Here is a 25602-nt window from a genome sequence, read left to right on the forward strand (position 1 = left end):
TGGCTTCTAATGGAGTAAACGGGAAAACATTTAATAGGAGTCAGATCCAAGTATCTGCCCTGAAGAGGAATTATCACACACTTGTTTATACTCATTGATTTGACTCCAGCAGACACCTTGTCTCAGCTTGAAGGGTTCTTCAGTGTTCAGACTCTTTGTTCTGAAACCTTTTGACAGGCTCAGATTTGTATCTTCATTCTCCATCTGTAGCGTTTAGGGTGTTTCTGGCTATAACATTGAATCTGTCTGATTCCTTTCCCACTCTATCTCTGCTGCCAAACCAGCAACACAAATGTTTACCAAGATGGAGCAGACGGAGGAGAATGGACTAATATCGGTAATTGCTCCCATCTGTTTGTGTACAGTTGTCAATATCTCGAAATTCATTCCTGAGATTAGACCCGTCAACCAGTGTCCGAGCTGCACTCCTATCATCAATCTATCTATCTGTCTACACATCAGCCAGTTATCCACGTGTCAGGGACCATATGAGAAACCGCACTCCAGAATCAGATGTTTCAATAACAGTTTCTTTGTCTTTTGGTATCATTTGAGATTATTAAAAGGATTTTGGGCAGTATGTTATTACAAAAAACATTTTAACTCAACTGTTTTTGAACAACTGTCAGGCACAATCCCACTTTATATTCTTATCTCTTCCCCTTGTTAGGAGTGTTTGGAGTTACAAGAGGCAGTGGTTAAAATTTGACCCTATAAAATGGGACAATCCTTTAAAGGGCCAGTGTGTAAAATGGGTTGAAAACAGTGACATCAGTGGTCAAATTCTAGATTGCAGGGCTCACTCGCTCACCCCTCCCGTCGGGTAAATGACGGTGGCCTTATAGGGACAAAAAGCCTTGCGCGAACACAAGTTTTTCAGGAGTAGGTCTATCTAGCGACGATGTGAATATTTATTTAGAAATCTAAACCATGTTACGATATTGTAATGAATCCCTCACGAGCAGGAGACCAGAGTAGCGTTCGGGAAAAAGGCCAGTTTATTTGAGCACTCCAAAAACTCTGGTAACATTCCAGGGGGTAAAAGACTCCTTCCCAAACTCTGATTCTTCTAGCGTAACAGACACACTTCATACACACATACTCGTTTACCATACCGAGTGGGGACCCCCTCCCTCTGCTCCACCAATCTCCAGCCCGCACACTGACTGGCAGCGTAGCCGGTAAACAGAGCTCAGCTGTCTATTTAGCCTAGCAATATCTCCGGACTATAGTAGCTGCAATGGACGACTTTGAACGCGCTACCGTCGTTGGGGAGATATGTCATCAGGAGGAAAAGCGCCGCAGAGAGTGCATCACAAGGAGTGAAGTTGCGTCTTCTTTTCCTCGCAGATGACGGTTCGGGTTCATTCTCTCCTGTTGCGTGGTAAGTGTGGTCCATTCGCAAACTTTATAACTAAAACAACTTTTCACTACTCTCTGTCGACGACCTACTAACACTCTCTGCTGTTTCCTCCTCCTTCTTCCTTCCTTCCGCTGTCTTCGTTGGTTCATTTATACACGCGAAACGTGTTCTGTGGCTGGCTGGATTGTTCAATCGGTCTGCCGTACATACATGGCGGCGCAGGATGGCGGCCTCTCTAAAGCAAGGACCTTGCTATATATATATATAAAAGCATAATTATAAGGCTACGAAAACCAAACAAATTTTATTTTATAGCGATTATACACTTATATAAACATATTAATGGGTAGAAGATTCAGATTCAGATTGACAATAAACCATGCCAAATATTACACACTGGCCCTTTAAGACCTTGATATTTCGTTGGTATGTTAGTGTTTACATAAACAGATGCAAAGTGTTGCTTGACATTGTGAATATGGCGTCTTCTGCAGTAGTGATTGCTCTTATGTGGGCTACAGGCAGCCTTTTGCAGTTGTCCGGACAGTGTTCACAACTTAGGATTTATGCTATCAATCGATCAAACAAGTCGTCAAATAAAAAAGACTGCTTCATTACCAGGCTACTAGCGATGCTTTGTAGACTAACGTTAGCAACTCGTGCTCCTACTGTATCCTACTGTGAACTGTGATTGGGCCCAAAAATCAGGCTTGACACTTTATAAACCCGCAGGTTCGGTCCAAGCTCAACCCGAGCCTGGCCGACAGCAATTTTGGGCCAGAATTCCTCCTGTAAAAAAAAATATATTTATTATGCTATGTTTTTTAATATTAAAACATTAATTACAAGCTAAGAGCTGACATGTTTCCTTGCACCACTTCTTATCTTCTGTTATTTTAATCGTCTGTCATTTCGTGCACGACAGGTTCGGTACAACAAGCTGCGCCCCTCGGTGCATCTAGTGTGCAAAGCTCTCCATGGCAATGTTTTATGCAGATGATGATCACCATTTTTCGCTGCATGTTAAGCATATCTCTTCCACTACTGGGGAGGCAGAAGCAAACACTGCCAACCAAGTCGATTGCAGTGCCCATCTTTATTTTGTTTTCCGTTCCCCTCTTGGTCATGCTCGATCCCCCTTCCCCAGTTCTCTACTATATTACTCGATTGATCTGTCACTTTCCCCTCTTTTGTTCTGTTTCCCTCTTAATTCAGACGATTAAAACTCCTGCCATTTACACACCAGAACTGCCAGTTTCATTAAAACAACAACAACAAACAAACAAGGGGGAAAAAAAGAACACTTGTAAATTGAGGAGAATTCAACCCGATTCAAGCTCAGGGTTTTGTTTAGTTTCATTTTGAGCGTCACGTGCCATGAAACGGGTGGAAATGTCACATGGATTTATGTGTCAAAATCTAGGACTGTCATGCACAAATCAGCAACTTAACACTAGCTAGCTAGTTAGCTATGGAGACATAGGTATGCTAGTGATTTCTTCTGTTATGCTCGTTATAAAGACAAGGGCTATAATACATTGAAACAACATTAAACTAAGATGATACAATGCTTATTGTGGCTTTTAATCTTTATTTTAGAAAATACAGCTGAGCGCTTAAGTTAAAGTTGAGTTTTTCAGTGTGCCTCCTAAAAACCTCCGTTTGGAGGGACATGTGGCCTGAACACTTCACCCCACCCCTCTATCCCAACAAGAATCAGGACACCCTACCCCTAGACACGCAAAATGGAGGGATAAGGGCTCAGTGGCAGGAGGGAGGGGTGTGTTGGGATTGGGGCCAAATCTTTGGAAAAAGCTTGAAAACAGTGAGAGCAGTAAAAAATGAGTGACCTTTAAAAATGCTGCAACCTTCAGAAAAATAGAAAAAAGAAAAACAGATAATAGGAAAAGATTTAAGATCTTTGCGCCTTCTCCAGTTTGACACCTCTAATGCTCAGATAAAATCCCTTTCTTCTCCTCTGCCGTCTCCATGCTCCGAAGCCAATGAGTGTTAGAGATACATCACAAACATGAGACAGGCTGGCACCATTAGCCGGGCCAAACCATTACTAAACTTGAAGTGTTTTTATACTCCAAGATAACTGAGCTGTTTTTTCTGTAACATTAGTTTCCTACCTGGACCTGTTACTCAAATGTGTCTTTCTTTGTAAGAAGGGTGATGTGAGTGATATAAATCTTTTGAATTGCTCTGTTGACAGTAAATCTAATAGTCACTTGTCTGGAAGATAAGTCTTTTAAGCTGAGGTGGCCAGGGGATGAATATGGGTTCAGGTCCCCAAAGCTGCAGGTTCAGCCTTATCGATTATCCAATCCCGTAACCTCTCATGCCCTCTAACACTGATTGCCTCAACAGCACCAAACTCCTCACTTCTTCTCCTCCTCTGTCCATCACTCCATCTCCATGTGGACAGACCTACTAATCTTTCTTTCTTTCTCATGGCCACATCACATCAGTGTGTGTGGATGTGACGGCGGGGTGGGGGTCTGGGGTGAAAGGGCTGCAGTGATCATGGGAGTGTGGAAAACCACCCCTGGTGCGAAGCAATCATAGCCAGCTCTCTATCATCCTGCCCCCTTCGCTACCTCCATCCAACCTCTCTCAACCCCATCACCCCTCAGAGTTGCCTCTCTCCTCCCTTCCATTATTCCCACCCCACTAGTCAGAAAATTAGGGTGACACTTGGCGGCCCTCCCTCCCTCTCCTTACCTCTCTTTCTCTCTCTCCTTCCACCTTCCCCCTTTCTATTTCTCACCCATTACTCCCAGTTCACTGGATGGTATATGGAGGGTGACACTGGGCCAATTCAATCTCTCGTCCCCGTCAGCCACTCAGTGCCGCAGCCTCCGGTCCATGGGCAAAGCCCTCCAGCGGGTTGTCACTCTGTTTTCTACACTTCACACCTCCCCTGCCCTCCTTTGCTACACAGAACTTTCTATTTCCTCATCTGTCACTCCTGTTTTCCATTTATGTGTCTTTTTTTTGTGTGTCTCAGAGAAGGTGTTGAAGATGGCCTTGTTGTAGTGGGGTAAAGATGTGCTTTATAGACAGCTGCAGGAATGAGGCCTAAAACCTGGAAATGAGTTAGCATTGAAGCACTTACTGTTCCCTCGTCTCAAAGTCAATGGGTTTTTTGAGTGAGTTCTTAGTTAGATGCCTGAAATAAGGTCTGTGGTTAACACAAACTTAAGAGACTTTCATTTTGGTTATGACATAAATGCACTGTTTCCACCAAACACTTCTGGTATGGTACCTTTGGAACCAAAAGTAATCCTTCAGACATGGTACCTAGACCCTAGTGTTTCCACCGCAAGCTGTACTTTTTCATGTGGGTGGGGTTGTCACTCACTGCCCCGTTTTAAACACTTAAAGATCCACTCATAACTAAAAGTCTATGTCACCCAAGAGAGGCAATAAAAACTGAAGCAATGGTCAAAGTTGTCACATTTAAGATGTGTTGATGGATTCATGTTGTCTACTCGTGCATTGAGCAATGTAACAAGTTAACGTTCCACCTTAAAACCAATTAATAATTTTTCTCAGACTCCAGCTGCTGCAAGAGGCAGCAATACAGTCTTTCATTATATAGTTACAGTTTACTAATAAAACTCTCCACAGTATGAACAGTGGTTACATGCACCTCAAAACCAGCCACAACTCAGCCCTGAGCAGAGTGACTGTCCTCTATTGACCAATCAACAGACTGCAGTGTTCACAGCTCCACCTTTTAGTGCCAGATCTGTGTGCTAGGTACCCCAACAGAGGAGTGACCAAAAATGGGGACGGCACGGAACAGTTCCATTGGTACCATCCACAACTTTGGATGTGGAAACGGAAAAAAAAGCGTACCGAATTGAACTGTACCGTACCGTACTGCTCGGTGGAAACAGAGGTAAAGATACATTTTAAAGCTTCAAAGACGATTGCTAACAAGTGGCTGAATGACACTGCAGAACTTCATCACGCTGAACTGCGGCAAACATGGCTTTAGAGCCTCGTTGTGTTGGCGATGTCAAAGTTATGTGACCACGGTGTAGTTAGTTTAGAGCCTAACCAGGGTTCATCGTTGATGTTTTTTCCCACTTGCCCAGTCAGGCATGTGGTTTAGAAATCTGCTTTTTTACTTGCTCCTGTACAGATTGATTTATGTAGTAGAGGTTATCAGATAACACCAAAGTTAATTGTCACGAAAAATGACAACCCGTGCAACCCACCTCCAACCCAGCTCCTCCTTTTCATGTTGTGTCTGACTGAGCAATGTCATTTCTGTTTGTCATTAATGCTTTTTTGTTGTTTCTGGGGGCCTTTGCTACTGCTCTCCCTGCCTTAGACTTTCCATGAAGGCACATGGAAGGGCAGGGAAGTGCACTCTCTGCCTCAGGCTGTCCTCGCTTGCGCATGGAAGGGCAGAGAGGTGTGCTCTCTCTGCCTTTAGCCTTTCCTTGTAGGCATGTGGAAGAGGCTTTCTATGTAGGCCTAGGAAAGGCAGAGGGGCCCCAAAACAGAGCCATACCGCCAAATACAATACTGCAAATGGAATTAACATGGCATTTTACCTGCCCCAGGCATTTTTTGTTGTTGAGCCTTGCTAATGTTAGCTTTTTATTTCACTATTGCATTTCCACTTAAAGGTGGTGTTCATGTTGTTGTGTGTCAGTGTCATAAACCTTTGTTTGCCACAGAGCTTATTTTCTGCAGTAATCCAAAATGCGATGGGAACATCACCTTGACTTTTTGTAGAGGGAACCAGGGCGATGTTAACTTCTGAGCTGGCCTACAAATAAACATCATCCCTGCAGCACTCTATTGTACAGCTGTACCAGTTGAAAAAAGTTGATGTTGCAAAAAGTCAGACGTGAAAGCCGTGTGTTTGTGAGATAACGAAGCTGCCACTTGAAAAATAAAATCAGAAAATTAGTACATTAAAATGTGTTTGACTGCCTTTGATGTATGATACTGAATAATGCAGATTGTAGAGTAAAATAAACCAGTTCTGTGTTTACTGCTGAACTACAGCTAAGCTTTGTAGACTGATATGTGCTTAGAGGCAGGGATTTCCCTCTTTGATTTTCCTGAATGGCTTCAGGACTGCTAGATTGGCTTCAAGAGAAGGAGGGTTTAACTAATCTGCACCAATGCTGCTGTTTCCTAATTATTTTGGCAGCAGATATTTGCCTTCCCTGCATTATAATGACCGGGGTTGCATCATGTCAGGAAACACCTCTCATTAAACCAGAGAAGCTTTTGTAACCTGCCTCCTGACAATATAAATGAGATCCATGGATTTACCCCATGGAGCTTATTCCACTGTAACTCAGATTAGGAGTTAAGTAGCATTTGCATCACTTGGAGTGGTAATAGGCTGATTCAGAGCCAAACACAATGAGAGGTCCAGGCCCAGTGAGCCAGCCTTACTCATTAATTAGAAAATCCATCAGCCAGTTTCTAACTACTGAATCCAACTTGGAAGATGGAATGGAGAAGTTGTCAGAGTTGGGAGGATGTATGTAAATTTACATCTGTGAGATGTACATTGAGCTGCCGAGTCCTGTTTGTGTCTTTAAGCTTCCATCATTAGAGAAGTTGGACCAAACTTTTTAAACTTATACTTGAAATTACTCGAAAAGTAGTCGTATAGAATCAACATGTATAAAGATGCCAGCTTCACACCTGCTTACATAAACACCTGGCTCTATAAATCTACTGTCAGTATCAGCTGGCTTGAACAGACCGACCCAGTCTTAAAGTGTTTGTCGACTGAAGCTGATTTGTGGGCCCAGCTTTGTTCGTCTGTTCCCAGCTTGCAGCAAAGTTTGTTCTCATCCTGCCCAGGGATGTAAGAAACTATTAATACTGCATCAGTTCTCAAAAATACTGTCGATTTTTGATTGTCTACAGTTTCTTTATTAATTTTTCTACCTATTTTTTTAAATTACTTTTATAGGCAAATGTTCATTCCTTTAAATAGATTGCACAAGAAGTGGTGCACTTTTGTTTGACTGTAATAATACAAACACAGATGCTACTGTTCCATACTGTACATTGGTGGATTATGAGATAATAGGCACCTGGGCACAGACAGGCAGAAGGCCCCACCACATTTCCTATAAAGGAGCAACACTCAAAGACTTTTTTTACTGTTTAGCCTCTTTTTATTGTTGTTTTGCATCTCTTTGTAGTAGTTGCAGATCTCTCTGTGGTTTTGTATCTCTTTGTGGTTGTTTTGTGTCCCCTTGTAGTCATATTGGGTCTCCTAGGGGTCATTTTGAGTCTCTTTGTTTCTCTTAGTGATCTTTTGAGTCGTTTTAGTTGTTTTGTGTGTCTTAGGGCACAAGTATACTGGCTGTGTGGCCAAACATACACGTACCTAGTGTGCTGCGCCTGTGTGGAAACTTGCTGCAGCACGGTTGTTCATCGACGCAGCCAAAACACCTGGTACTGGTGGTCTCCGCTAGGGGCAGACCACAGCATTCAGACACAGAGGTCTCCAAACATGGATACTCTCGATGAAGAGGAGATTATAATTTTATGTTTTTAAAGATCTCGGCACAGGAAAAGGCGTCATCTCCGCCGCCATCGGAGATGGTATGAGCGGCCCGACCTCACGTTCACGGTCTCTAGAGGTCTACTTTGCACGAGCGCCTCTAGTGTTCATGTCAATATTGCATCTCGCGCACGGGTCACGTTACCTCGCAGCCTATGCGCCAAACGACTGCAAAATACGCGTGGCAGCCATAATACAAACGTGCATGTGTTGTCTGCAGCAAGTATACTTCTTGCATTAGTGGTCATTTTGTGTCTCTTAGTGTCTCTTAGTGATCTCTTGAGACTGTTTAGTTTGAGTCTGTTTAGTTTTTTTGTTGTTGTTTTGTGTCTCTGTGGTTGTTTTGTGTCCCCTTGTAGTCATTTTATGTCTCTTAGAGCTTATTTTGAGTCTCTGGGTTTTTGAGTCTCTTTTTGGTTGTTTGGTGTCTCTTCGTCATCATTCTGTGTCTCTTAGTAGCAATTTTAAGTGTTTTTGTGGTTGTTTTGTGTCTCTTGGGCTCTTTTTTAGTCACTTCATTTTGTCTCTCTTTGTGGCTGTGTTTCCATTTTTTGTAGATGTGAGTCTCTTGGTAGTTGTTTCCTGTCATTTTAAGTCTCTTCCTGGTATCTCTTTTCCTGATGAGTGACATTTTGCCTGTGCCCGGTAGGCTCGTTCAGTAATCCATCCATGTAAGCATATGTTGGTGTGTTTTTTATACTACCACAGTTTTCCTCAAATAGATAAAATATCACAATATATCAACTCGTTTACAGTACAGCAATATATTGAATCGTTGTAACCCCTGTATCGTGATACATATCTTAGTACCAGATTGTTGCCAGTCTGCCTTAGTCTTGCCTAGTATGAGAAGTCACTGTGTAAGACAAATTCATCCACTATGATAACAATGGTTTTGACTGAATTGGATGTCATCGTTGTGACCTAAGCTTCTGTCTCTGCTCTTAGAGAGGTGGGCTAACAGTATGACTATTGCTATTTAACATGCTATTTTGAGATTTACTTCCTGAGCTACTCCTGTCTAGAATTGAACTGTTCAGTGTGTGCACTCAGAGGCTGACTTCTCCAGTGCAGATTTATTCCAAACCTTGGTTTCTTCCCCAGTGGTAATGTGGAAAATCAGACCATAGACCTATAATTAATTGGATAAAACCATAATTTGAATAGTCAAAGTCTTAAATAATTTGGGCCAATATGCATCCTTCTAAAAAGCACAGGGCTGTCTTTGATGGGATGGGTATGTTCTGCTATTACAGTGAGGCATTTGTTATGGTGTATTCTGCATACAGTTGACAGCACATAGAACCAAACAGCTGTTTGTTATGCATCTTTGTTCATTTATTCTTTGTTGCTCTGTCTGGCACCAGACAGTGTGAGACCTGAGATGGCCTCAGCATCCGCTGAAACCTGTCACTAAGATGGAAAGGAAAATTAGAGCTATTTGGCGAGACACAGTGTAGTCTGTATGTGCGAGAGCATTCCAGGAATTCAGAGCTATTATCGTGTTTTATTTGTCACTGGCCCCTGCTTCAGGTTTTATTCAACACTGAGTAGGTAGCATAAGGCCTGGGCTTTTGTTAGTCAGGAAATATGGTCACACCATTTAATTTAAAGCCCTTGTAATGCTTTTTACACCCACACTGGTGCTTTCAGACTGTACCTGATCTTGGAGCTGTGTCTTCAAGCCTCCTGTGTTGGCTGTGTTTCACCTGTTAGAGCAGAACAGCTCACTCATTTATGATTTTTGAATTCAGCAAACTGTCGGTGTAGCTCCACCCACAGTTAGCCTGTGAAGAGGTCTCGGAGGTCGACTGGATCTTTAAATATTTATCATCAAATGTGCATCTTGCAGGAGGCTGAGTGTTTCCCAGCGGGGTGAGGGGCATGTCAAGGTCTAAATCTGGCTCATTGTACTTTTAGATTCAGAGCACAGTATTTCTGGTTACAGAAGGTAAATATTTCTTTGTTAACTTACAGGAGCAGTGTGTAGGATTTAGTGGCATCCAGGTGGATTGCAGATTGCAACCAGGTGAAACTTTTCCCATGTGCCAAGTGTAAACTGGTTAGAATTCCTTTTGTGTTTATTGTACAGGAAGTTCTTACCAGGAGCCATATTATCCGCAGAGGTCTCCTCCTCTTGAAGACAAACGGACAAGGGGTCTCATTTGAAAAACAATGGAAAGGATCCATACTAAAAATGTACTAATATTTGAAAATTTCTACAATCAGGCTTCCAGCTCACCACCCATGTCACCAATTATTTGTCTCCAAAATATTCCAAAGCCTGGGTCAAAGTTTCACCGATCAACTCACAACTCAGACCACAACTTTTGCGTGGGAAGTGGCCTACGCCTCTTTCAGGCCTCGTTTTGTGCGTACGCAATGTTTATAAATGAGACCCCAGGTGATTAAAACCAGTAAAAACACAATACAATGCAGTTTCACATTTCAAATCAGTGTTTCTCCAAGGCTGACAGGGCGCTAGCACAGCACCTGCTAATCTGTGCTTACCTTGTTTCTCTTATAACTTAAAATCCAGACGTTCAGGTGTTTTTTAACGGGAGCAGAGTTATCCACAGAGGTGTCTTCCACTTCACAACAAACCACTGTGGTGATTTAAACTAGTAAAAAGACCGAACAAATAAGTTTTTAGATCAGTGTTTCTCCAATGCTGTGAGGCTCATTGCAGACGGGGCACTAGCCCAGCACCTCCTAATGTGTGCTCAGCTTTTTTCTCTCATAACTTAAGATCCAGGGCCCGTATTCACAAAGATTCTCAGAGTCCTCTCAGAGAGCTCCTAACTTAGCCTGAAAATTCCTAGCAAGGAATCTTAGCTTAAGAGTGATTCAGGAAGTTTCTGAGAGCAACTCTGAGCAAGGAGGGGACAGAAACTTTTATCTTAGTGAGGAGGTGTGGTTGACCCCGTTGCTAGGTATGACGCTGTCTTCTAAAAGCTGTGATTGGTTGTTACAAACAGGAAAAAAGAAAAAAAAAACAAATGCGCTCCTAGTAATGAATGGACAGTGAAATGAACCGATCATAGAACTTAGACTGTATTAAGAAATGTGTAATAGTGAAAATAATTTTATGTCATGATGATGAAACTCAGCAAAATTAAATTAATTGTTACACAGCTTCAAAATGTTTGAACGTACCTCATTCACATGCCGATTATTATATTGATTTGCTTATTGTTATGTTTACTCGCCATGCTGGTAATTTTACTACTTAATCTATTTGATATTAATGGTGGACGCAGACTCAGCTGTCAGCAATTACTGTGATTGCTGGCCTTCTTGTAAAAAGCAGTTTGATTTGGCAGAATAACCAAAACAACGAATGAAATGGAGAAAAAAAAAAGAACGAAAAAGCCGAACTGGACAGAAGAGCAGTGCCTGCTGTTGGCGCAGCTCGTGGAGGAGAACAAAGGAGTTTTAAGAGGGAAATTCGGTCCCGGGATCACGGCACAAGGGAAGAGGTAGACTTGGGAGCGCATTGCCCGACAAATCAATGCGTCGTTCCCTCTCCTTTTACGCACAAGCGATGAGTGTGAGAAGCGCTGGTACGTGCTGCAATCCAAAGCGGGCGTTATTGCGTTACTACGCTGGGTGGGAAAAGTAAGCTCATCCCTGATGAGGTCAACCACAAACATTATCTCTGCACGATCAAGCCGGTAGCGTCTTATTAAATCACTGTTCAATATACGGAGACTATCTCTCCTTCCTCTCTGTCTTTCCGCCATCTTCTCTGTTTAAGACACTCTTAGGCTTCTTCAAAGTCCTCCTCCCTCCTCTTAACAGTTTTTCACCTTAGGAGCTCTCTTAAGGCCTAAGATGCTTTGTGAATAACTTTTATCTTACCAAGGGAAAATTCTAAGAAAAATCTTAGAATTCGAGGAATTCTAAGATTTTTCTTAAAATGACGTCACTAAGAGCTACTTTTAGTCTTAGGATTCTTTGTGAATATGGGCCCAGATGTTCAGGAGGTTTTTACCGGGAGCCAAATTATCTGCAGAGATCTCCTCTCTAAAACAAACAGCCTTCGTGATTTAAACTAGTTAGGACACTGAGCAAAGTAGCTTAACGTTTCAAATCAGCGTTTCTCCAATTCTGTTTGGCTCATTGCAGATGGAGCACTAGCCCAGCACCTGCTAATGTATGCTCACCTTTTTCTCTTATAACTTAAAATCTAGACGTTCAGGAGGTTTTTACCGGGAGCTGAATTATCTGCAGAAGTCTCTGCTTCCTCAAATCATACAGCTGTGGTGATTTAAACCAGTAAAAACACTGAACGCGGTTACACGTTTTAAATCAGCATTTCTCCCAACGCTGTTCGGCTCATTGCAGATGGGGCACTAGCCCAGCAACTGCTGATGTGCGCTCAGCTTTTTTCTTTTATAGCTTAAGATCCAGAGGTTCAGGAGGTTTTTACCGGGAGCCGAATTATTCGCAGAGGTCTCTTCCTCTTCAAAACAAACAGACCTGGTGATTTAAACCAGTGAAAACGTTGAATAAAGTAGTTTCACGTTAAAAATCAGTGTTCTCCAATGCTGTTCGGCTCATTGCAGACAGGATGCTAGCCCAGTAACTGCTGATGTGTGCTCAGCTTTTTTCTCTTATAACTTAAGATCCAGGTGTTTGGGAGGTTTTTACCGGGAACTGAAATATCTGCAGAGGTCTCTGCTTCCTCAAAACAAACAGACCTGGTGATTTAAACCAGTAAAAACACTGAACAAGGCATTTCATGCTAGAAATCTGTGTTTCCCAGATGCTGTTTGCGTCGTTGCGGAGGGAATGCTCACTACATTGCCAAGGCAAAAACATGAATGACCCTCTCAAGATCTCTTGAGCCAGTGTTTGGTTTGTCCGACACACAACAATTCTTATTATCAGGTGATTATACACTAAAGAAAACACTTAAATCCCATTCCCACCAATATATCTCCCTGACTCCTTCACACTGGACCTATAAACTTTGATTGTCACCGCGGGTGTGATTCAAATGTAGCTAGTGTTGATTAGCCTCTGACAGGACTGCTGCGGTCTGCAAACTGAAACAAACAGGCAAAAACAATCATGAGATGCTTGGTTTCATAATAAAGTTTATTCTATATTACAAATAGTATTTTGTTCTTGACTGCAAAATAGGAATGCATTATATTTACATACACAGGTATACAATTAATTATAACAAAGTTAGAGAAGCTCGCCTTATATCCCCCAGGTTTCGTTTTTATCTCTCGATAAGATACTCTTTATCTTTCAAATATGGTCTAGTAAAAGTCTTTTCTAGCATGTTTCTGTAACACCTGCTATAACACTGAGCTAGGAGGACATTTTTAGTTCCTACAAAACGTTTGAAGGTGGAAACTTTATCTGTGGACGTTGCAACACAAGGTGGCTTCTAGCAGGCAACCTTTGTTGCAGGGGGAGGGACGGGGGACGGGGAGAAATGAAAGACAGGATGTTCAACTGGGGGGCAGATTCACAATGACAGTCCAGGACTCTCACCTTGTGTTATTTATTAACACACGGCCGTGAGGGGAAACTTTGGGTGTCTAGACAGAGAATACATTGGCTACATGAATGACAGGGCTTCTTTGAAATTATGTGGTTTCGGTTTCTTTGAGTATCAGTGCCAGCTTTACGTGAATTAATATCAAGTTGCTAAGTCAATTCCTATTCCCCTCATTGTCCAATAACAGATAGGTTTGATATGTTTACTACATAACATGTCCAGCAAACGCCTTGTGAATGTACCCCTCCGAGTTCAAACAACAGACATTCATCATACTGTATAGCTGCAGACAGGAACTAATGGACTTGGATATCTCACATACATTTGACACAAGGGCTAAGAAAGAAACAGTCACTTGCCAAACTCAGCATTAAACATAAGTCTACTATCAAGCCTAATGTGCCTCTCTTTTTAGAAAGTTGTTTATCTGTGTGATAAATCACATGTATACACTGCTTCTTCTAAAAAAGGGATGAGAACATTTTTATTTTGTGACATACGGCAGCAAACTGATGCAGTCTTTTGTTGCTTCTTATGAAATGAACCTTCGTCAAACCACATCTGTTTGCTTTCTTAAGTGGCCATCTTCAATTATCTGAAAAACAGCTTTACAACTCAAAATGTTTCTGTTCTGGCCTCAACTGATGGAGATTAAGAAAAATGTAAGCAATTATCATGATGGAATAATCAATGTAATGCAGCAGACGACTCTCAAAACAAGATGTAATAGCAGCAAAGACAGAGCAAGACTCGGCTTGCGTCTTCTGTGTACCAAAACTGAAAGACACAGCTGTCACAAAACACTGACGGCCTGTAATGGAGCAACGAGGAATTCAAAACAGAGTCGATGTTGTCTTTATGTGAGATCCATAATCTTAAAACGAACAGTTGGCTTTTGAATGACTTTAAAGTACTAGTAGAAGTATATAAATATCTTTGAGCAAGGCAGTTCCATTTCATACCATCCAAATAGGTCAACATGCAAGGGTATATAATATCTGTTTTATTTAGCATCTAACACTTCACAAAAACCATGGGCATGAGGTTCTGCAGTGGGGGTTGAGCTGGATAAAGGTTCCACCTTAAACGAAAGTTATAGTTTTTATTACATGAACAATCCACTTTTTCCATCTCGATTCTTCCAAGCAAAAGAAAGATAAAAGAACACATCCACATCATCATTGCAAGGCTTAATTTTCTTATTTTTCACTTTTTTTTAAATAAGTTTCTTAAATTGTTTACGTTTTACATGCGCTTAAAAAGCCAATAAAGGACCCAAGGTGGACCTAGGGCGGTCTTCACACATTCACATCACCACATGGGGCACGTTGTCAAGGCAAAAGAAAGGGCAGAGGTCAAAAGGTACGGAGGGCGCCTCCATCATCTCTCTTTCAATCGCTCTCTCCAACAAGTCGTATGTACTTTTTAAAGTCTATCGTTTTCTGTTTATCCTGCCGTGATGCTCACGTCTTGTTTCTGTTCCTGCTCTGCTTTATCAGATTTTTTTTTTCTTTTTTCTCTTTTCTTTTGAGGCTTGGAGAAGGCCGCCCCCTGCCGCCACTGAGGACAACTACACTAATACAGACAAGAGCGCCTCAACAGTTACACACTCAAGAGTTGGGGTTTTGCCGTATGCAACTAGCTACCGTCTCCAACGCTTGTGCAAAACAGAAAAGAAAACTGGCAAGTCAGGAGCCGGACACAAGGGTGAACGGTGTGCCGAGAGCCGGAGAGACCCGGGACGATGGAAAGAGGAAGGAGGATCGGATCACCTCGCCCACAGAGCCTCTCACCTCGACACACTGAGGTCAGAAAAAATCACACAGGTTTGTTAAAGTTCCAGTCACAATAATTTTTTTTTTGTCCTAGAAGTGGTTGTCTTTTACATCGTCCTTTTTTTGTCAGTTCCTCAGTGGCACTTTACAAATACATTTTTGACCGTTTTGAAAATTTCAAGCTCCTTTGGTTTTTGGCTGACCGACTAAGTCCATCTTGTTTGATTTCTCCACACAAAAGTCTTTAAATAAGAACATCCTGGGAAAGAAGTGCTACTCTCACAACAGGGCCCCTTCAGGGAGCAGTCAGCCGTCTCTGGCTACACTGTATTGAATCGTTCTTCTTCTTTTAAAATGTTCAAGCAGTTTCTTACCCAGTACATTTCAGTCAGCTTTTCCCTTTACCTCCTCCAGGGTTGGCGTAGATATCTGGGCAGTCAGGATCTTGTGCAACTGCTGATTGTGTGTGTATCTGTGCGTGTATGTGTGTGTGCTTTGATAGACTGTCGCGCTGGCGACACAAGATTGGAAGTGGCGTGAGCCAGACAAAGACTGCTTCTGGTGTTTGGATTAGCAGTCAAAACACTGTCTTCCAGGGTTGGTTGTGTGCTTCTTACAGAGGATCCAACTTGGGTCGGGGGGCCTCCAGGGTTTTGTCTAATAGGTTAATTTTGCAGTAGCCACATAAGCCAGATGGAAGCAGAAATCATGAGCGTTTTCTTTGAAGTAAATGTATGCTGGGCGGGGAACAATGTGCGAATGTTGCAAAGGGGTATAGATCGGGGATGCTCTGGTTTGTAAAGTTTTAGTGTCAGTCACGTTTCGATAAAGGAAAAGTTCAGAGAAGCACTAATCCTTCCCTACCCCCCATCAGTCTTTTTCTTAAATACAACTCCAGCTACATTGAAAGAACACAAGAACATTCTAGGTTTGCCTGGACTCGCCCCAAATTTCGCAGATATGTATGCTTCGCTTGTAGGTACAGTGTAAACTTGGCAAACCATCCTTGCATTAATTTTTCTTCAGAGGTGTTCATTTGGCTTGCAGTCATCATTGTTGATGTTTCCTCTTGATTCCATACATTGAATATAGAACTACAATAAACTGGACTCTAGAGATGGTTTTACTTTAACTATCCTATTTTTGAAAAAAGTTCTCAACAAAATGGACACCCAACATTGTGGTTTTTAAAGAATTACCTATCAGTGTAAATTCTTGAAGGCAACATAAAAATGTTTTTCCCCTCTTGTCTTCCAGCAGGGGGACTGAAGTATGCCAATATGGCCAGCTTTCAAGCAATCGCCCCTTGAAGCTCTCCCTGTGGTGAAGCTGAGGGATCCCCCGCATTGCATTGTGGGAAATGCCGACCTCAGCCCCGAACCACCCTTCCGATATCTTCAGGTAAACTAGTCTATGCAGCAGAGTGGATGAGGAAAAGAAAAATATTTCTCAGGGAAGAGGAAGCAGAAAAAAGGTCAAGGAAGAAGTCATCATCTTTGAAAGGCGGAGGGAGGAAGTCACATGATGAAAAAGATGGGGACAGGTCTTCGCTCAGGCACGGCTCGGTTTCTGATGGGGTCTTTTCCCAGTGCGCCCTGGGAAGTGCGGTCCTCAGCTCTCCAGACTCATGAAGGCCACAACCTGCTCCAGCTTGAAGGCCAGCCTCTGTTTCCGGGCTGCATCGTCCTGCTCCAGTGAACACACAATCTGCCGGCAGGACAGTAAGGTAAACACACACGCACACACACGTTACTCAACATGACAAAATCATCACTTCAAATCTGGTAAATCCTGATAACTAATCAAAGGCAAAAACTTGATGCTCCTATGTATTTTCTTACGGAAACATTACAGCAGAAAGTATTTACTCTAGTAACTGCACTGATGTATCACTGCTGAGTGTGCTGACAAAATGTGTCTAAAACAGTTAAAGGAATCTTCCACTGAAAAGTTGTCTTTTGAACATCAAATGCTCTGTTAGCTTGAAAGGCGACTTTGAAAAGACTGTAGCTTCCTCCTTGTGAAGGACAACAGCTTATGTAACCCTGGATATACAGCTGTGACTCTGGATACCAACGGCAACCCCAAGTTACCTTAAAAATAAAAAATTATTAAATCGTTGATAGAGTTTTGTAAAACTAGGGCTGCTTGATACGGCAACAAAACATAATCATCATTTTGGTCAATATTGAGATCACAATTGTTTAACGTGATTACTCATTTAAACATCATGCATGTATTGAACTTTAAAAAACAAAGAAACCAAAAATGTAATTTTAAGGGCCTGTGTTCGCGTAGGGTTTTTTTTCTAAATGCCAGCATCCATTTTCAGTTGTTCCCAACGAGGACAGAACATATGCAGAAAAAGAACTGTGCCCCGCGTCTTTTTTCAAAGCCCTCAAGCTTTATTCTGAAGCCACTCCGAGGGCTTCTACTTGAAAATCTAAACTTTTCAGAAAGGCCCTGGTGTCACAGTACAATATTATTGCGATTTTAAATATGTTGCTATATTACGATAAAATACATGGCGATTTATTAACTTTTCCTGGCAGTATATTACAGTCTACAGTAAATGTGACAGTGTCTCTTATGTGAGTTTAAAAACCACACTTTCCCAGCATTTACAGGTTGAAGGAAAGGACATCCCCCATTGCCCTCACCATGCCCCCTAAACATGACGAGACACTGACTGAACTATTGTTGTCATAGGAACAGCGTCATTAAAAAAGTGCTGGGACCATTTTTTTTTAATGAGGCGATGGCATGAAATGCTCCCCAGTGCCCTGCCACCGCTATGTGGGCACCAGCCCAAACATATAATTCAACTGTAGGTGGCTCATTGGACATAAGTCTTACTGTTAAGGCACTTCAACACTGGTAAATTGTCAAAAAGACAAAAAATAACACAACTGTCAGTAATGTATTGTAATGTAATGCTCCATCCTCAGACTCTAACCTGACCTTGATAACCCCTGAAATCCAGCTTGTTGTTACCGTTTATACAAAACAGGCATTACTAGCACATTGCAGCAAAACTTTAATTCAGTATTCTCTACGACACACAGTATATGCAATGTTAGTCAAATATCTGCAGTGATAAACACTCCATAGCTTTAGTTATTAGTTTGGCACAGTCTGACTCTGTAGTGGAAAGCTGCCCGAACACTGTGGGGAGACGGACGTGCCTTCAGTCTGTTTTTGTCCTGTTCATCGACACATTCTGATGATGTCGTCGTAAATGAAATGTCAACAGCCATCCTAAGAGCTCCGCCTTGTAATGCATTGAGAGCTCAATAGGCTGCACCTGCAGCGGCTACGGTGGCAGTGGCTTATTTTTAGAATTAAAGTCATTAGAAGGTCAGAGAAGTCACTAAATCTAGCAAAAAAGTTGTCTAAGTGGGCAGCACTGCACTGGATTTGTAATACATAAAAACAAGAGCATCGTAGTTTTATAGTTTCTCCAATTATCTTGTTTTAATCATAACTGGAAGCCAAAATCATAACTGAAAATAAAATTTGATTGATCACCCAGCCCTTTCTCGAACTCGTACTACATAGTTATCTCCTTCTCTACTTTAGTTTCTCCACAATACAGCTAAATAAACTACACTATCACCTAACCATGGCGTCAAATCATGACAGGAAATAGAGCATCAATTGAGGTAATTGTTAGGGAAAAAACTGGCATAGCCTTTTGTAATTATGTTCTTAGTCTACCATTATGTAAAGCACAGTAACTGTAGATTATGTAAGACTGATTTTCAGTGAAATATTCCTTTAACTCTATAAAACAAAAAAATCCATTAATGTGTCTAAATTGCACTAAATCTTAGATAATGATGACAGGGGTGCAGCAGGAGTACATACCTCCTCAGTGTATTTGCCCACATAGGAGTAAATCTCACTAAGAGAGCTCATGGAGTTGAACTCGTTCATGTGCATCCGTGACTGTTCTGCCAAGTAGGCATTCATGTCCTGGTCGCTGATCGCTGGCATCTTCCCAATGTCTGAGTAGTACCTATTAAAACAGACAGGAAGGAATACAACATAACAAACACTTGTTAGGAAAATGTTTGCTTCTGAGAACATTGTTAGAGAAACTGGTAAACAGAATCCACCCAGTGTTTTAACATAGATAGTGATGCTGTTTCCTTGGACCTCATTACAGTGGGTTACTGCAGTTTTTTGGAGACGTTTAGATAATACATGCAGCACAGAGGCAACAGGTGTGCTGCATAGTAATATGACTGAAATGAAATCATAGCAAACACCGACAGGCCTTAGATTTCAACCTTGAACAGCACAACAGAACACATTCACACGCACTGTATCGAGGTAAGAGTAATCAGTCACTGTCGCCAGCAGCTGTGTTGCCCTGATCAACTACGTTAATTAAAGCTGCTTATTTACATATTAAATTCCTGTAGCTGCAGCCGCTCGAGGACGGACCCGGTGTTTGGCCGGATAATTCTGGGCATGTGTGAGGAAGACGGATCTGCCAGGATGCAAGTCTACAGAGCAAACTGAGCAAAGGAAAAGGCAGGTGGGTGTTGCTTGTAGTCTTTGCACAGAGGTCACACACGCGTCAACACCTGTTCAGCGCCACAGGGCAGTTGTAGGGAGCTGCTAGCGGGGGACTGTTAGTGTAACGACCAGGTGTGCTTGTTTCAGGGAAAAGTTTGTATTTATGAAACTAAAATCTTGTGTTTTGAAAAAGTTGTGTGAGGCTATTTCCAACACTGTTCAGTGATAGCCCAAGACTTGACTTGTTCTTTACAGCACGAAAGATAATGAACTTTACTATATTTTAAGATTTTTTCAAGCATGTTTGCTAAAAGCTAGCATGGACAGATACAGTTTGATTTTAATCAGTACAGCTCTCTATTGTAGTGCAGTGCAGACAGCTGAACTGCATTTCATTCACATCTTACCTGCAAAACTGCATGCAGTAAAGGCAAGGTGCTTGTCTAAGGCAGAACTTGTATTTTGAGTAAATCCTGTTTTAAGATTCATTAAAAATAATAATTTATGATGCAGTACATACAAACAAACCTTTAATGTTCATTAAGTGTTCCACTGTGGGCTTTTAGGGAATAATGATGTTAAGATAACCTCAATTTTTCATGAGGGTGTCCACAGAGTCTTCTAAAAAATATTAAAAGTTGAGAAATCAATTTAGCAACAATTAGGGCTCTTAAAAGTATTTACAAGCCTTGAGCACTATTTTTTGAGGTATTAAATTAGGTAGCTTGTTTTCAATATATATATTTGTCCAAAGAGATAAAATGCTTCAGTTTGCATGAGAAGGCACACAGTGACATTCTGTATAGTTTATTTATAGTCTTGCTATATCCTTCATGACATTTTTATCACATACATTTAATTATTTGTTTAATACTGTACTATGACTTTTGTATAAGAAACTTTACAGCTATACTATATAAGGCATTTAAAAAAAAAAAAAAAACTTTATGGCATACTGTAGTATGACTTTAGGTTTTATGTCTAAACTACAACGTTTGTTATCACATCCTTTGGTTACATATTATACTATGACTGTTTTTTTTTTTTTTTTTAACTTTTTTGTCTCTGTGTCTCCTCAGATATAGCTAAACTACCGCTGTACCATTGACGGCATCCTCACCAACTACATCATGGTATGTAATGGCAACTGCTCTGTCTCGGACTATACAATGACTTTTAGGACACATGACTTTAAGTGACAGGCTACACCGTGACTTTTAATGACATACTATGACTTTTAGTGAAGGACTACACTGACCTTTACGACATTATCCTATGACGTACTAAATTATGACTTTTTACTGCATTTTATACTATGACTTCTAGTGACATGCTTTACTATGACTTTTAGTGAGATACTAAATTATTACTAAATTATTTCACTTAAAGTCAAACTGTAGTCTGTCAGTAAAAGTCAGTATGTCACTTAAAGTCAAACTGTAGTCTGTCAGTAAAAGTCAGTGTAGTATGTCAATAATTCATAGTATGTCACTAAAGTCATAGCATGTCACTTAAAGTCAAACTGTAGTCTGTCAGTAAAAGTCATAGTGTAGTATGTCAATAATTCATAGTATGTCACTAAAGTCATAGCATGTCACTTAAAGTCAAACTGTAGTCATATCACTATAGTCATAGCATGTCACTAAAAGTCAAACTGTAGTCTGTCAGTATAAGTCATAGTATATCACTAAAGTCATAGCATGTCACTAAAAGTCAAACTGTAGTCTGTCAGTAAAAGTCATAGCATGTTACTTAAAGTCAAACTGTAGTCTGTCAGTAAAAGTGTAGTATGTCAATATGTCATAGTATATCACTATAGTCATAGCATGTCACTAAAAGTCAAACTGTAGTCTGTCAGTATAAGTCATAGTATGTCAAACTGTAGTCTGTCAGTAAAAGTCATAGCATGTCACTTAAAGTCAAACTGTAGTCTGTCAGTAAAAGTCATAGTGTAGTATGTCAATATGTCATAGTATATCACTAAAGTCATAGCATGTCACTAAAAGTCAAACTGCAGTATGTCAGTAAAAGTCATAGCATGTTACTTAAAGTCAAACTATTACTTTTTACAACAACCGATATGGTGACTTTTTTTTTGTTTTTTGGACATATTATACAATGACTTTTTACAACACATTTTATGCCATAATACACTATGACTTTTGAAGGCATACTACTATGGTTTGTCATGGCATATATACTATGGCATAGTATGACTTTTTATGACTCACTATGACTTCACACACACACACATTATATATATATATTATATATAGCTCTTGTGGGCTACTAATTTTGCTCTTTGTCATGAACCTTGCATTGAGCTAGTTGTTCTTTTTTATGTACTGCATTATGTTGTTATCACATTGTCATAGTTTAGTATGCCATAGAGGTATCACAACCTACGACTGTTTTGTCGTGCTTTCTTAAAGTCAGTGTAAAGTAAATGTGTTGCTGATGTAGCGGGTTAGAACTCAAAGTGGCGATTAGGTTTTAAAATGTGTGGACAGGGTTTCAAAGTTAACTTAAGGATTCTTGCATCCACCCTGCTCATACCCTAACATGTCCTCAACTGACAAGCTGCTGCCAAATAATAAATATCCTTTGAATACAAGCAGTCTATAGAAATCCTAATAGCTCTATTGCACAGTTGCAATAAGAGCTCTCTTCAAAAGAATAAAGGCTATAAAACGTAAGCTTTGCAAATGCACTGATCCATATGCAAACACCATTATTTTGTAAATAAATAACGTTATGACAGCCGTGAAGGATTTGTCATTGTCTGGAGACCATCAACTCCCACATCAAATTCAAGACAAGTGTCAATATCTCACTAGCTGGCTTCACTTCACAGCCCCAAATTAATAACATCAACATACTGTGGCAAGTAAAAAGCTCTGTGGGATATCACGGCTCTGCCCAATTGCACTGGCTCCAAACCACATATAAAAACCAAAAAGTCCCCTAAAAACTGCTGAATATGCATATTTGTGTTGTGCAGCCATTGAGTTGTATCATTTATTGGCAGAAGTCTTTTTCCTGTGCAAAATGCCTGTAGTTTGGTGAAAACCCAATGTCTACATGTGTTCTGTCTCTACAGAGAAGCACTGAAGAGGCAGAAGAGATTTCAGCAGAGATCTTTACAAATAAACTGTGGCATGAAGGTTAGAGAGAAGAAGACATCTCGTCTGTACATCTGTGTTCACTTCCTTTTGCAGTCTTCTTCTATAGCTGCGGCATTCTGCTTTTTAAATCCTCTCCCTGGCATGACCCTTACTTTGGCACGGTTGGACAGCAGAGTGAAGCAGCACTAGATCCACCCTAACTCAGTCACCACTATATTACTGAGGCTTTTCCGACTGAATAACGCTGCTACGCTGCGGGGTGTTCACTGATGACAGTATTGCTCCACTACACTCATGAGGAAGGCATCATTTATATACCAGAGAGTACAGTAGGATATTTCTTTTTACGTCTATTAACACAAGTATGCATATTTGGTCTTTGACAACACACAAATCTGCTTTAAAAAACAGCCACATACAGGCTAAAATGACTGCTCATGCTGCCCCCTACAGCAGCAGCTTCTGTATTCTCCGTCTACACCGACCATTTTTCAGCTTACAGTATCCAAACATATCTATGTATGACTCAGCAGAGACCCCTCACACTTTCCTCACACTTATTTGTGTTTTTGGGATACCACAGACACAAGCACACACTGCAGATACACACAGGACTAATGAGTACGGTCCTGAGCCTGAAGCCCCTCATTTGGTTCCACCCGTTCAAACAGCGCACATATATTCTTGTCCTGAGGCTCGCCTTGTGACGAAGCTGCCGACACATAAATACTCTGAAGCGCTCCACACTACCCCATCTTTTATTCAGGACCTCTTCGCCTCCCCTGCTGACAAATAAATTTAATAAAACTCTCATTTTAACAAATTACCAGCTTCTACTGCCTGCTATTCTCAAAAATGTTTTCTCCCTCTCTCTCTTTTTTCCCCTCACACACTTCTGCACCCTCCCAACACAGCAACTCCTCTGTACTGTAGATCTCATGCCCTGGGCGTTCCCATCCATTCCCACTGTGTTGTAATTTGGATTGTGTTTCATGGCCCATAGATCACACTGCTACAGTCGCATTGTGTGTGTGTGTTGGAATGAGACATAGCTAATGCAGCTTTTCTGATGTTTTCACTCACATAGGAGCCCACCCCACACACACACACTTATGCTCCTCATCTATCCAGTGTTAGGTGTGTACATTTATCAGCACTCACCTCTCCACCCAGCTCTTGTAGCTGGGAATGTCCTTGGCATAAAGCAGCTTGTTGGAGGGTGAGTCCTTCCCAAGGCGGTGTTCTGAGGTGGAGCAGGAGTCCATGAAGGTCTGGGCCACCACGGACAGACAGGCATCTGTGATGCTGCTCTTATGTATGTCAAACACAAACTGGGGGTTCTTGATCACATTCACCCAGAAACGCAGAGGTAGGCTGCGGAGAGGAGGAGAAAGAGGACAGAGTAGATAAATGGCATGTTCGTAGTAGTATTACTGGGCATGAAACATTTGGAACTTAATTTTGTTTCTGCTTTTCTTTTTGTTGTTGTCGTTTTTGTCTTTGTTTGCCAACAGCACACTCCTTAAAAACTTGACACACCTGTAGCATTGTGTGATTAAACTGCACATTTTAGAGTGGCCTACTATTGTGACCATCCCAAGGCACACCTGTGTGGTAACTGTGCTGTTTAATTAGCATCTTGATTTGTTGCACCTGTTAAGTAAATGGATTCTTTAGAAAAGGAGAAGTGCTCACTAAGACAAAAAGTCTTAGATAACTACATGATAACTTATGATAACTACAAATGGGTAGGTACACATTTTTCTTTTTCTTTATTGCCTTATAGTCATTTATTCCTTTATATGTGCCTTCCTTTTGGAAAGTTGTTTATAAATACTCAAATAAATTACAACTACTACTATAATACAAGTTTAGTCGCCTTCATTTATTTTTCATTGCTGTCTAATAATGGTTGATGGTGTGCTGCAGCCAATTTCATTTCAAGTTTGTGTTTCCTGAAGTTGTAAAGGTCCAGTGTGTAGGACTTAGTGGGATGTAGTAGTGAGGCTGCAGAACTAAAACTTCTCTTGTGTGCCAAATGTGAAAGGCCCGATCTAGAGCCAGTGTTTGAATTGTCTGTTCTGAGCTACTGTAGAAACATGACAGACTCAGTGAAAGAGTACCTGCTTTGTATTTAGATAAAAATGGCTCATTCCAAGGTGACAACAACACAATGATTATTATTTTCAGGTGATTATAAACTTATGGAAACATAGTTATGAATATTATATACAATTTCTGTCAATAGACGTCTGTAAATCCGACAAACTGGACCTTTAGTGTTTAATATTTCACGTTCCCACGATAAGACTGAACACACACACACAACTGAATCTGCAACAAAATGTCAACCAGTAAAAAGATTCAAAGAGCTACTGAGACAAAATTATAAATGTCATTGTGTGCATGTTGTCATTAAAAATACTATTGTATAGATTGTTCAGTGACAGAGTGCTCAAATAGCCGGACAAACAGAAGAACAAAGAGTGTTAAGTAAAACAACAGTGTGTGTCCGTTTGAACTGCTCTGAGATTAAGTCCCTAAATGCCATTTCTGTATTTGCTACAGCCAGTCAGGCAATAGACATGAACATATTAAGCGCCAGCAGGGGGACGAGGATTCATTCACTTTGCAAAGCTAGTACACAGGCCCTGCTGTTGCCGATGTGCTCTATTTGATGTGTGTGCTCAATTCAATAAAGCCTTTATCTTTAAAACCAGGTGGTGGCTGGCTCT

At 41.1% G+C, this 25602-nt stretch overlaps 1 protein-coding gene and 1 long non-coding RNA gene across 3 annotated transcripts in view; one reads left to right on the top strand and one right to left on the bottom strand.

The window, feature by feature from the left end:
* Positions 1-13016: 13016 nt before the first annotated feature.
* The window catches only part of plxna4 (plexin A4), a 317597-nt gene continuing 305011 nt past the window's right edge, over positions 13017-25602 (bottom strand). For both annotated transcript variants that reach the window (XM_050036454.1, XM_050036453.1), the window contains exons 30-32: positions 24029-24241; positions 19086-19236; positions 13017-16925 (exon numbers count right to left, since the gene is read on the bottom strand). In XM_050036454.1, coding sequence (XP_049892411.1) covers positions 16830-16925; positions 19086-19236; positions 24029-24241 — 460 coding nt within the window. In that variant the 3' untranslated portion in view covers positions 13017-16829. The remainder of the gene's footprint in view (positions 16926-19085; positions 19237-24028; positions 24242-25602) is intronic.
* On the top strand, positions 19692-23041 carry LOC126384979 (uncharacterized). Its single transcript, XR_007569370.1, has 3 exons — positions 19692-19761; positions 20822-20875; positions 22843-23041. It is a non-coding gene; the product is annotated as an uncharacterized LOC126384979 (long non-coding RNA).

Source organism: Epinephelus moara, chromosome 23, assembly GCF_006386435.1.
Source record: "Epinephelus moara isolate mb chromosome 23, YSFRI_EMoa_1.0, whole genome shotgun sequence".
NCBI classification, from domain to species: Eukaryota; Metazoa; Chordata; class Actinopteri; order Perciformes; family Serranidae; genus Epinephelus; species Epinephelus moara.